Genomic DNA, 13,766 nt, shown 5'->3' on the forward strand with positions numbered 1-13,766 from the left:
CTTTGAGCATCAGTTTCTACTTTGGTAAAATAAGGGAAGTAATATTTGCTATGAAGGATGGTTGTGAGAATTTAACATATTAGTTCATACCCTTTCTCACTTTTTAGACAGAATAAGAGCCTGTTGCAGCAGTTTAGACTAGAGGTGATAATGATACTTTGAAAGAAGTGTTAATTTAATTGGTGGTGGTAGTAGCAGTGGATTTGAAAAGAAGCTATATTTGAGCTTCATATTAATGAAGGAATGATATTCATTGAAATGAGAGTGGAAATAGATTAAGGAATTAGAAGTGGAAGGAAGAGTATGAGCAATGCAGTTGAGAGTGAATGATATGTTTGAGAAAATAGCCTGTATTTATAACTAATTAGAGAGCATGTGATGGGGAGGAATTGGGTTAAACACAGCTCACAAGTCAAAATTTAACCCAAAGGGCATTGTGTAATTTGGATAGAATAGTCTGAAGTTTTAAAATTTCAGATTATAGAACTCCTTTTCTAGAAAATTGAAATGTTAGCCAATTTTTCCTGTTTGGATGAGAGGTATTGAATACTTGAAGGGTACAGCCTGGACAGAGAGTGAAATATCACAACTAAAATTGATGGTTCAGTTCCTCATTTTTTTCAGGATAAAGTCCTTTTTGTGGCCTAGAGTATGTTCACTCTTCTTGATGTAGTCCAACTACCCATCTCATTCTTTTAGCTGTCTTAAGACTCATTAGTTTATGGACTTAACGTGGATAACACAGCATCTATAACAATTATAATGGTAAATGTACTGAAATGATCTGGAGAGTATTCTTTGTATTTTTGTATCATCTATATATAAATCTGCGTCTGCCTTATATTTATTACTTTTATCAACCAATTTTATTTTTCTTCCAGTGCCTACGTTGAAAAATATCTACTGGAGAAGTCCAGGCTTGTTTATCAAGAGCATAATGAACGGTACATATTTTTATTTCAACAATTAGATCAAGTTACCATTAGTAGTGTGCAGATGGACTTTTAGGTACTTTGTATATTGTGACCCTCTAATTCACTTAACACCATGCATAGTTTTATTATAATTGTTATTTCCTTCATGGACAGAATGCTGTGGTTTTTCATACACTGATAGGTGATTTTTAAAAAAAAATACATTGTTTAATTGTAGGTGGACACAGTACCTTTATCTTATTTATTTATGTGGTGCTGAGGATTGAACCCAGTGTCTCACACGTTCTAGGCAAATGCTCTGCCACTGAGCTACAACTTCAGCTCCCGTTAGGTGATTTTTATTGGATATGTAGAATTATTGCTCTTTCTAAATTCTTGGCAAACCATCAGAATAGGCAAATCATTTCTCAGGTGGTATAATGTTTCCTCCATTTCTAATTGTTCTTTTTCTAATTTGAAAAAAGATTCTCAGTAGAGCTCTTAACTCTGTAACAATATTTGAGGAATATGGTATTTTAGAGATGATGTATGAGTTATCATTCATATGAAGAAACCAAGTGTCAGAGAGATAAATGCTTTGCTTCACTACAGTGAGACAGAATACAGTTAAGATCAAAGTTTGAAGTTAAACAGACCTACATTAAAATCTTGATTATGTCGTGGGTATCTCTCTTGTCTCTGAGGCATTTATTCCTATTTTACACATGGAAAACCATTCTAGAGTTGTTTTGTGAATTAATTGAAATTTATAAAATGCTTAATGTCTGGCCCTTATATATAATAAAAATTCAGTAATTAATGGTTAACATTATAATGAATTATAGGCAAGATTAGGATAAGAAGTCTGGCTTTTCAGTTATTTTTGATTTTTCCATAACTAGCAGAAATAGAGGATATATGAATTAGAAATGTTTCAAAACAAAGAGGAATGAAAGTATAGCTCAGAGGTAAGAGCATATGTTTAGCTACGTACAAGGCTCTGACTTTAATCACTGACACCAAGCTGGAGTAAAAAGGAAGAAGTTTCAGAAAGAGAATAGCTTATGGGGCTTAGCAGGTGCTGCTTTTAGTAGGTTATTAGTAACTTTTTCTGATGAGCTCCATGATGGTGAATTTAACACCGTTGTTCATTCTATCATGCTCAATTAACATGTTGTCTGGCACACGATAGGAAGTGAAAATATCTGCTGAATGAATAAAATGATCCCGAAGGCCCCTGCCAGCTAAAAACAAGACAGTAATAGAACAAAAACATAACATTGTAAAGGGAGAGTCTTATTTATGAACTAAACTCTAAGTGTTGTTCACTATGATCAAACTAAACAAATGGGCTGCATTACAAGGAGTTTAGTTAGAACTTGGTTGATGTTAATCAATTAATTAGTAACCCCTGCTCCATCCTGTACTGAGGATTGAACTCAGGGTACTTTTACCGCTAAGCACATCCTATATTCCTCCCCACCACCTTTTTTTGGTTATTGTTGTCATCGGGAATTGAACCCAGGGGACCTTCACTGCTGAGCTATATCTCCAATCCTTTTTTTTTGTTTGTTTATTTGTTTGTTCTATTTAGTTATACATGACAGCAGAATGCTTTTTGATTCATCATACACAAATGGAGTACAACTTTTCATTTCTCTGGTTGTACACGATGTAGAGTCACACCATTTGTGCAGTCATACATATACGTAGGTAATGATATCTGTCTCATTCCACCATCTTTCCTATCCCTTTCCCCCTCCCCTCTCCTCATTCCCCTTTACACAATCCAGAGTTACTTCACCCGCCCCCCATTATGTATCAGCATCCACTTATCAGAGAGAACTTACTGTCTTTGGCTTTTTGGAATTGACTTCTCTCATCATGATAGTCTCCAGTTCCATCCATTTACCTGCACATGCCATAATTTTATTCTTCTTTATGGCTGAGTAATATTCCATTGTGTATATATACCAGTTTCTTTATCCATTCATCTATTGAAGGGCATCTAGGTTGGTTCCACAATTTAATTATTGTGAATTGAGCTGCTATAAACAATGATGTGGCTACATCACTGTAGTATGCTGATTTTAAGTTCTTTGAGTATAGGCCAAGGAGTAGGATTGCAGGGTCAAAAGGTAGTTATTCCATTCCACGTTTTCTGAGGAATCTCCATACTGCTCTCCAGAGTGGTTGCAGCAGTTTGCAATCCCATCAGCAATGTTTGAGTGGACCTTTTTCCCCATATCCTTGCCAACATTTATTGTTGCTTTTATTCTTGGTAATTGCCATTTTAAGTGGAGTGAGATGAAATCTTAGAGTAGTTTTGATTTGCATTTCTCTAATTACTGGAGATGTTGAGCATTTTTTTGTATGTTTGTTGATCTACTTTATATCTTTCTGTGAGGTGTCTGCTCAGTTCTTTAGGTCATTTATTAATTGGGTTATTTGTATTTTTGGTGTTAAGTTTTTTGAGTTTTTTATATATCCTGGAGATTAATGCTGTATCTGATGTGTGGATAGTAAAGATTTTCTCCCACTCTGTGTGCACTCTATTCATGTTTTTGATTGTTTCCTTTGCTGAGAAAAAACTTCTAGTTTGAATCCATCATATTTATTGATTCTTGATTTTATTTCTTGAACTTCAGGAGTCTTATAAAAGAAGTCAGGACTTGACATCATGAAGATTTGGGCCTGCTTTTTCTTCTATTAGGTGCAGGATTTCTCTGGTCTAATTTAGGTCTTTGATCATTTTGAGTTGAATTTTTTGCAGGTGAGAGATAGGGATTTAATTTCATTTTGTTGCCTGTGGATATTCAGTTTTCCCAGGACTATTTGTTGAAGAGGTTATCTTTTCTCCATTATATGTTTTTGGCACCTTTGTCTAATATGAGTTAACTGTTTTTATGTGAATTTGTCTCTGTGTCTTCTATTGTGTATTATTATTTATCTGCCTATTTTGGTGCTGATACTGTGCTGTTTTTTGTTTTTTTCCCCAGTACTGGGGATTAAACCCAGGACCTTGTGCTTGCAAGGCAAGCACTCTACCAACTGAGCTATATCCTCAGCCCACCTTGCCATTTTTGTTAGTATTGCTCTATAGTATAATTTAAGGTGTGTGGTATTGTGATACCTCCTGCTTCACTCTTCCTGCTTTGGCTATTCTGGGTCTCTTACTCTTCCAAATGAATTTCATGATGCATTCTCTATTTCTATGAGATATGTCATTGAAATTTTGATTGAAATTTCTTTGAATTTGTATAGCGCTTTTGGTAGTATGACCATTTTGACAATATTAATTCTGCCTATCAAGAACATGAGAGATCTTTCCATGTTCTAAGGTTTTCTTTCTTTCTTTAGTATTCTATAGTTTTCATTGTAAAGGTCTTTCAAGTGTTTTGTTAGATTGATTCCCAAGTATTTTATATTTTTTGAGGCGATTGTGAATGGGATAGATTTTCTAGTTTCTCTTTCAGAGGATTCATCACTTATGAGTAGAAGTGCATTAGATTTATGAGTGTTGATTTCATATCCTGCTACTTTGCTGAATTCATTTATTAGTTCTAGAAGTTTTCTGATGGAATTTTTTGGATCCTCTAAATACAGAATCATGTCCTTGGCAAATAGCGAGTTCTTTTCCTATTTGTATCCCTTTAATTTCTTTGGTCTGTCTAATTGCTCTGCTGGAGTTTCAAGGATGATTTTGAATAGAAGCGGTGAAAGAGGACATCCTTGTCTTGTTCCACTTTTTAGAGGGAAAGTTTTCAGTTTTTCTCCATTTAGAATGATGTTGGCCTTGAGCTTAGCATAGAAAACCTTTATAGTGTTGAGGTATGTTCCTACCATCCCTATTTTTTCTAGTGTTTTGAGCATGAAGGGGTGCTGTATTTTATAAAATGCTTTTTCTGTGTCTATTGAAATGATCATATGATTCTTTAAGTCTGTTGATATGATTAATTATATTTGTTGATTCTGGGTGTTGAACCAACCTTGCATCCCTGGGTTGAACCACACTTGATCATAGTACACTGTCTTTTTAATATGTTTTTGTGATTTGCCAGAATTTTGTTAAGATTTTTTGCATCTTTGTTAATCAGGGATATTGGTCTGAAGTTTTCTTTCCTTGATGTATCTTTGTCTAGTTTTGGTATCAGGGTGATACTAGCTTCATAGAATGAGTTTGGAAGGGTTCCCTCCTTTTCTATTTCATGGAATACTTTGAGGAGTATTGGTATTAGTTCTTTTTTTAAGGTCTTGTAGAACTCGACTGAAAGTCCATCTGGTCCCAAACTTTTCTTGGTTGGTAGGCTTTTGATGGCTTCTTCTATTTCATTGCTTGAAATTGATCTGTTCATATTGTGATCCTGATTCAGTTTGGGTGGATCATTTGTCTCTAGAAATTTGTCAATGTTTTTGGGATTTTCTATTTTGTTGGAGTATAGATTTTCAAAGTAGCTTCTAATTATGTTTTGTATTTCAGTAGCGCCCATTGTGATATTTCCTTTTTCATCATGAATTTTAGTAGAGTTTTCTCTCTCCTTCTCTTTGTTATTGTGGCTAAGGGTTTATGAATTTTGTATATTTTTTCATAGAATCAACTATGTGCTGTGTCAGTTTTTTTCAGTTGATTTTTTTTTGTTTCAGTTTCATTGATTTCAACTCTGGTTTTTAATTATTTCCTGTCTTCTATTTTTGGTGTTGATCTGTTCTTTTTCTAGGGCTTTGAGATGCAATATTTGGTCATTTATTTGTTGACTTTTTATTCTTTTAATGAATGAGCTCAGTGTATTGAACTTTCCTCTTAGTACTGCTTTCATAGTATCCCAGAGATGTTGATATGTTGTACTGGTGTTCTCATTTACCCTTACAAATTTTATTTATCTCCTCCCTAGTGTCTTCTGCTATCCATGCATCATTTAGTAGTGTACTATTTAGTTTCCAGGTGTTGGAGTAGTTTCTGTTTTTTATTTTATCATTGATTTCTAATTTCATTCCATTATCATCTAATAGAATGCAGGGTAGTATATCTATTTCTTTGCTAAGAGTTGTTTCGTGGCATAACTTATGGTCTATTTTAGAGGATTCATGTCCTGAGAAAAAAATGTATTCGCTTGTTGGATGGAATATTCTCTGTATGTCAGTTAAGTCTAAATTATTGATTGTTTTATTGAGCTCTGTGGTTTCCTTGTTCAGTTTTTTTTGAAAGATCTATCCAGTGGTGAGAGAGGTATGTTAAAGTCACCCCATATTATCGTGCTGTGGTGTGTTTGATTCCTGAAATTGAGAAGGGTTTGTTTGACGTGCACAGATGCTCCATTGTTTGGGACATAAATATTTATGATTGTTATGTCTTGTTGATTTTTGATTCCCTTAAGCAGTATGAAATGTCCTTCTTTATTCCTTCTGACTAACTTTGGCTTGAAGTCCACTTGACCTGATATGAGGATGGAAACCCCTGCTTTTTTACTGAGTCCATGTATGTGGTATATTTTTTCCCATCCTTTCACCTTTGGTCTGTGGATGTCTTTTCCTATGAGATGAATCCCCTGAAGGCAGCATATTATTGTTGTTGTTTTTTTTTCATTTCATTATTATTTTTTTTTTTCTATTTAATCCAATCTGCCAGTCTATGTCTTTTGATTAATGAGTTTAAGCCATTAACATTCAGGGTTAATTTTGAGATATGATTTGTATTCCCAGTCATTTTGGCTTATTTTTGTTTTTTAACATGACTTGGTTTCTCCTTTGATTGGCTTTGTGCAGTTCCTCCCTTTGTTGACTTTCATTGTTGTTTTTCATTTCCTCCTCATGAAATATTTTGCTGAGAGTGTTCTGTACTGCAGGCTTTCTATTTTTAAATTCTTTTGACTTTGTTTATCATGGAAGGATTTTATTTTGTCCTCAAATCTGAAGGTTAGTTTTGCTGGGTATGACTCTTTGTCGGCATCCATTTTCTTTCAGAGCTTGAAATATGTTGTTCTAGAACATCCTAGCTTTTACAGTCTGGCCGAGAAATCTGCTGATATCTGAATTGGCTTTCCCCTATATGTAATCTGATATTTTTCTCTCAGGGCCTTTAAAATTCTTTCTTTATTTTGTATATTGGGCATTTTCATTATAATGTGCCTTGGTGTGGTACATTTGTGTGTGTACATTTGGTATCCTGTAAGCCTCTTGTATTTGATATATATGTTGTTAGATTTGGCACCTTATCTTTTTGTTGTGGATTTTTCTGCTTGCCACTCTAAGGTTCTTTTATGGTGTCTGTTTCTGTGTTGGTATTAGGGTAATAGTATATTTGTTCATAGAATAAAATGGAAATTATACCTTCATAATATTCTGGAAAGGCTTGTGAAGAATTGGATTACTTCCTTAAATGTTGGGTAGAATTCACCAACAAAGTCATCTGGTTCTGGGCTTTTAATTGTGTAAAGTTTTGATTTCTAATTCAAACACTTTGGTTATAGATCTATTCAGATTTTAGTTTTTCTTTAGTCAGATTTGGTAGTTTGCATCTTTCTAGGAAATTGTCCTTTTTATCTAGGTTATCTAACTTGTTAACCACATAGTTCATAGGCAGCTGACTCCATCACTTGGGGCTTAAGGAGAGGCTGAACATCATGGCAGAAGAGTGTGGTGGAGGGAAGCAGCTCGTATGATGATCAAGAAGCAGAGAGAGAAAGACTCAACTCACCATATACAAAATATATACCCCAAAGGCATGTCCTCAGAGGCCTACCTCTTTCAGCTACACCCTACATGCCTATAGTTACCACTTAGTTAATCCTTCTAGGGGATTAATTCGTGGATTGGGTGAAGACTCATAATTCAATCATTTTTCCTCTAGACCTTCTTGCATTGTCTCACACATGAGCTTTGTGGGGGATACCTCATATCTAAACCATAAATGCACTGCTTTAGCTATTCCCCCTGTTGGCTCTCTGTATCCATGTGTTGTGCATCTGTGGATTCAACCAATCTCAGATTGAAAATATTTGGGAAAAATTTGCATTTGTACTGAAAATGTGCAGAATTTTTTTTTGTCATCATTCCTTAAATATTATAGAAATGCAACTGTTTACATACCATTTACATTGTATTAGGTATTATAAGTTATATAGAGATGATTTGAAAACATTTTGGAAGATGAGTGTAGGTTATGTGCAAATTCTGTGCCATTTTATTATATAAGATACTTGAACATCTTCAGATTTTGGTATCTGGAGGCAAGGGAGTGTCTTAGAACCAATTGTTGGTAGATACTGGGGGGTATTAATGTTTCTGTTTTTGTGCATTGGAAAGTATTTCCCATGGGATTTCTTTTTGAATGCATTTGTTATTTATGAGCGTGTTGTTGCATTTCCACATATTAGTGAATTTTAGAGATTTCTATTTTTGATTTCTAATTTTATTGTGAAGTGATTGAAGTGAGTGTTGAATGATTTCAGTTTCAGACTTGTTTTATGGTTTAACATGGTTTGTCCTGGAGAATGTTCCATGTGAACTTAAGAAAATGTATATCCTTCTGACATTGGACAGTGTTCTATAGAGGATGAGTTAAGCAGTACTTTTCAGTCTTTTTTCCTATTGATTTTTTTTCTAATTGTTCACCCATTATTGAAGTTGGAGTATTAAAGCCTCTGTATCATTGTTGAGTTGTCTATTTCTTCCTTTGGTTCTTTTAGTTTCTTGCTTCATCAATTTAGGGGTCACTTTTTAGACACATTTATATTTAGAATTATTTTATCTTGATGAATTTGCCTTTTCTCATGTGTCTAGGTACAAATTTTGTCTAGAAGTCTATTTTATCCAATATTAGTGAAGATATTCCTGCTTGCTTTTGGTTACTGTTTGCATGGTGTGTTGGCAATTTTGGAAATTTATATTTTATATGTATTTTCAACAACTTTATGTCCTTTTGCCAGTTATTTGCTTTTGGATGGAGTATATACTCTACTTCTATTTCCTGTAATCACTGTTATGGTTGGATTTCCTTATGCTGTTTGTTTTCTGTATGTATTCTTCATCTGTTCCCCTAGTACTGATCTTGTGTTAAGTAAATATTTTCTAAGGTACCATTTTATTTCTGTTGGCATTTGTTTTATCATTTTTTAGTAAATTTTTACTACAAAATATTACTGGGGCTGGGGATATAGCTCAGTTGGTAGAGTGCTTGCCTTGCAAGCACAAGGCCCTGGGTTCAAATCCCCAGCACCGCCAAAGAAAAAAAAAATATTACTAATTTGCTAATCCCTGGGGATTATAGTTATTATCTGAATTTGTAACAGTTTTGTTTGGATTAATAACAACTAAATTTTGATAGTATACAAAAAACTGTATTTCTGTAGATCTGTTTTTTCCCCTTCATTTGTTCTGTTATTTTCATGCAGATTACATATTTACAGCGATAACATTCATTAACATAGATTTCATAATTATTGCTCAGTGCAGTTTTTTAAGTCTAATAGAAAAAAAGTGTTATAAACAAAAAATATATTCTTTTAAATTTACCTATGTAGTTAGTTTTACCAGTGGTATTATTATTTCTTTATGTTTGGTTAAATCTTTCTTAATACCCTTTTAATTCAGCCAGAAAAACTCCCCTTACTATTCCTTGCAGGGCCAATAATTACCCTTCCAGGGCATGTCCCCATTGACCTACTTCCTTTAACTTTGCTCCAGCACCTATGTTTTCACCATGTTTATTCAGCTGTTAATAGATTAATCCACTGATGAAGTTGGAGCTCTCATGATCTGTTCATTTCCCAACAACCTCACCTGTGAACATGTGGCATTGGGGATCAAGCCTTCAAGATATCAGCCTTGGGGGGTACATTCAAGTTCCAAACCATAAGAGATGTGCAGATTGTTTTCCATCACATGGGGAGAATTTTTGGCAATTATTTTTCAAATATTGTTTCTGCTCCCTATTTTCTTCTTACTTTGGGCCTCTCATTATACAAATATTGTTCTTTTTAATGATAGTTCAAAAGTCTCTGAGGTTGTCCATTTTCTCATTCATTTCTGTTCTTGTTCTTTAGACTAGTCTGAATTAACTTGTCTTCCTTCAAGTTCAATGATTCTTTCAAGTTCACTGTTTCTTCTACCTATTCATATCCATTGTTGAACTCAACCATCTTACAACAATTTTTATTTCAATTATTGTATCTTTCAATTCCAGAATTTCTTTTTGATTATTTTCTTAAAAGTTCCATGTATTTGATAGAGTTATCATTGTTATACTTTAGTTCACTAAATAGGATTTCCTTCAGTCTTTGATTTTGTTTAAAATAGCCTTTTAACAGCACACTATAGTGATAAAACCACATCAATATTTGTAGCAGTGCAACTCACAGTAACCAAGGTATGGAACCATCCCAGGTGCCCATCAATAGATGAATAGACTAAGAAAATGTGGTATGTATACACAGTGGAGTTTTATTCAGCCATAAAAAGAATGAACTTATAGCATTTGGTGGTAAATGAATGGAACTGGAGAACATCATGCTAAGTGAAATAAACCAGACTCAGAAAATCAAGGGTTATGGTCTCTCTTATATGCAAAAGGTGGAGCAAAGTATAGGGAAGAGGTGTGTTGTGGTTGCATATCAGAACAACAGAGAGAGATCAGAGGAGTAGAAGGAAATTGAGGGGGAAGAGGAAGAATGGGAAAGGAGAGGAAATGCAGAAGGAATTTCAAAGAATTCTGCAGTGTGCATGTATAAATATATCATAGTGGATTTCATCTTTATGTATATCTCAAAAGCACTAATTAAAAAATATGTAAATGATTGCACATTAGACCAGCAGAGCAGAAAAGCAGAATAGAGGAGAGAGGAGGAAGGGTAAGGATGGAAATGCATTATTAAACTGGACACTGAAATGAAGTAAATGAAATTCCATGCATGTATGATTATGTAAAAATGAACCCAATATTATTTGCAACTATAAGAGGAAAAAATAGCTTATTGAAATTTTGTGGTAAGTGTAATGTCCGAGATTTCTCAGGGATAGTAACTAATGATTGTTTCTTCTCCTTTATCTGCTTTGCTGTATTTTCTTGTTCCTTTGCATGTGTCATAATTTGTTTTTTTTTTTAAATTGGACATTTTAAATCTCATCATGCAGCAACTCTGGGATGAATTTTTTTCCCCCTCAGGTTTTGTAATTGTTGTTTTTATTTCTGCTCTTGTTTCATGACTTTTCTAAACCAAGTTCATAAAGTCTGTATTCTTTTTTGAGTGTGACCATTGAAATATCTATCGACTTTTTTCACTTAGTTGTCAGGTATTGATTGAACAGAGATTTCTTTAAATGTTTGGAAACAGTAAGTCTTTGACTTTTTGCCACAAGACTCTCCATGTGTATTAGGCATTTTTAAAATCCAGCTTAGTCTTTACTTCCTGTTTGTCCAGACCTTCAAGGTTAGACAGGTGAGAGTTTGTACCTCATCTGGTCTTTGTGCATACAGTCCTGGTCTAGTGCACAGGCTTATGTGGTGTCTGTGTCCTCCTTGATTCCCAGAAATATATTGAAGTTTTTCACTACCTTTTCCTCTTAAGGCTTTTTTTTGTTGTTGTTGTTGTTGTTAACCTCTTGTTTGCCCCAACTGTGTGAACTGCGTCAGGTCACATAAAGTGAAAATTGAATATGGCTTTTTTCAGGGAACAACCAGACAGTTAGAATATTGGTATTTAAAGTTAGAGAATGAGTTCTTGATTAAGCTTCCATCCTGTTACATCCCTTCTGGTGATCGCAAGTCTTCTGGTGGCAACCATGATTGCAGGCTATGGGGTTTCAAGACTGCTGTTAAATTGGTGAACGGGGGATGGAACAGGACAAGTTAAAATGTTTTTACAAATTGTTTTTACTGAGATTTAGCAGTTTTTCTTGAGTAAACACAGAATAGATCACTGTAATTTAAAAAAAATTTTCAGAGTTCTGGAGAAATTAATTCTGACAAATTTGCAAGGTTTCTCATTTGTTACAACAGAATTTTTAGAGTCCTAACTTTGTCATTTTGCTACCTTAAAATAACTTTGTCATTTTAAGTACTTTTATATTCTGTACTTAAAACATCATTTTCTTTTGTAGGAAAACTTAAATATTGAATTTATTACATTTGTATTAAAAAGTGAAGCCGATCTAATTAATTTTACTAAATAATGTTTCCTTTTTTTTTTCTGTTTAAATGATTACTGTAAATTGTGTTCATTTTATAAAGTTTTACTTTTCTTGTTTCCAATAGGAACTATCATGTATTCTATTACCTTCTGGCAGGAGCAAGTGAAGAAGAGAGGTTAGCATTTCATCTTAAACAACCAGAGGAATATCATTATCTCAATCAGGTGAGACTTTCATGAAAAGCATTTTGAAATGTAGGACATGCTTAAATCTTCTTTCTTGAAGACAGCTTTTATCCCTAGTCCTTTCCTTCCCCAGTCCTTTCTTTTTTCTTTTTTTATATATATTTTTACATAGATACTATGGGTGGACACAGTACCTTTATTTTATTTTTATGTGGTGCTGAGGATCGAACCCAGGACCTCATGCGTGATAGGTGAGTGCTCTACCTCTGGGCTACACCCCAGTCCTCCAAGTTCTTTCTTTCCCAAACCTGATATAGGATATTAACTAGCATTTCCATATATGCAATTTAAAAATTTATATGATACAATACAATTTCAAATACAAAAATTATCACCACCCTTGTGTGTTAAAAAGTAGTTATATGTACACTTTGTGTTTTATGATGTTAAGAAAATAATAAGTTGGTACTTCCATGTGAGAAATGTGATCTTGCCAAAGTGATTTTACCCTTTACAGAGTATTACAGAGTAATGATTGTCCTTTACAAGGGATTACTTGAAACCTGATTTGCATGTTTTGCAGTCTTATTGTGCATACCTCTTTGTAGGATGTTATGACGCTGATTTAAGAGTATGATTTTATAATTTAATGAAAAAAAAATTTTTTTTTAAACATTCATTGTGAAATTCCTCTAATGGGGTGTGGCAGCATATACCTGCAATCTCAGCTACTCCAAAGACTGAGGCAGGAGGATCTCAAGTTCAACCCTGCTTGGGCAAAATAGTGAGACCCTGTCTTAGTTTTAAAATGAGACAAAAAAGAAAAAATCCTCAAAGGCAAATGACTTACAGAATTTGAATCTTTCCTTAAAATTCAATATTTACCCCTCAGCTTACAAAATAAGGAGTGATTCTCATAACTTCCATAATATTGATTTCTATAATTTTGTTCTTCACATTAACGAAAATTCTGAAACCATTTTAATGGAATCACTGTAACAGTGGATCATTTAATAGATTGTCTCTCCTTTTTGTTTGAAGCAAAAAGTAATGACTATGGAAAAAATTTATTTATGGCAATTAAAAAAAGTGTCAATTAATTGACACTTTGATGATGACTTAGAAGATCTTAGTTGTATTTATGGTTATGAAAGTAATACCTTAGATTTTTCCCAAGATACGGTGTTTACTATATAACTGATATTTCTTAATCTTGAAATTATATATTAATATAAATTTCCTTAACTTTATATTAATATATCAAGAATTTTAAAGTTATTCCAAATACCATTTTCTGATATAGATATTAATATATATTTTTACTGGACAGAATTAAGATTTTTTTAAAAATTGCCAATTCTTTTTCTGAGTTTTTTAAATTACTTGCTTTGTATTTGGGTGATTAAATATTTTCTTCTTTATAAGGTAGTAATCATTCATAAATGAGTCAATAGTTGTTAGTAATAGGAAATTCAGAGTTCTAATGTCTTTCAAATGTCAGTTTTAATAGCATATGGGATTCAACAATTAATAATTGTCAGAC

General features: G+C 33.5%; 1 protein-coding gene across 1 annotated transcript in view; it reads left to right on the top strand.

The window, feature by feature from the left end:
• Myo9a (myosin IXA) overlaps window positions 1-13,766 on the top strand; it is a 251,023-nt gene that overhangs the window by 86,180 nt on the left and 151,077 nt on the right. Inside the window, exons 4-5 of the mRNA XM_047539276.1 lie at window positions 882-944; window positions 12,163-12,262. Coding sequence (XP_047395232.1) covers window positions 882-944; window positions 12,163-12,262 — 163 coding nt within the window. The remainder of the gene's footprint in view (window positions 1-881; window positions 945-12,162; window positions 12,263-13,766) is intronic.

Source organism: Sciurus carolinensis, chromosome 2 (assembly GCF_902686445.1).
Source record: "Sciurus carolinensis chromosome 2, mSciCar1.2, whole genome shotgun sequence".
Lineage (NCBI taxonomy): Eukaryota > Metazoa > Chordata > Mammalia > Rodentia > Sciuridae > Sciurus > Sciurus carolinensis.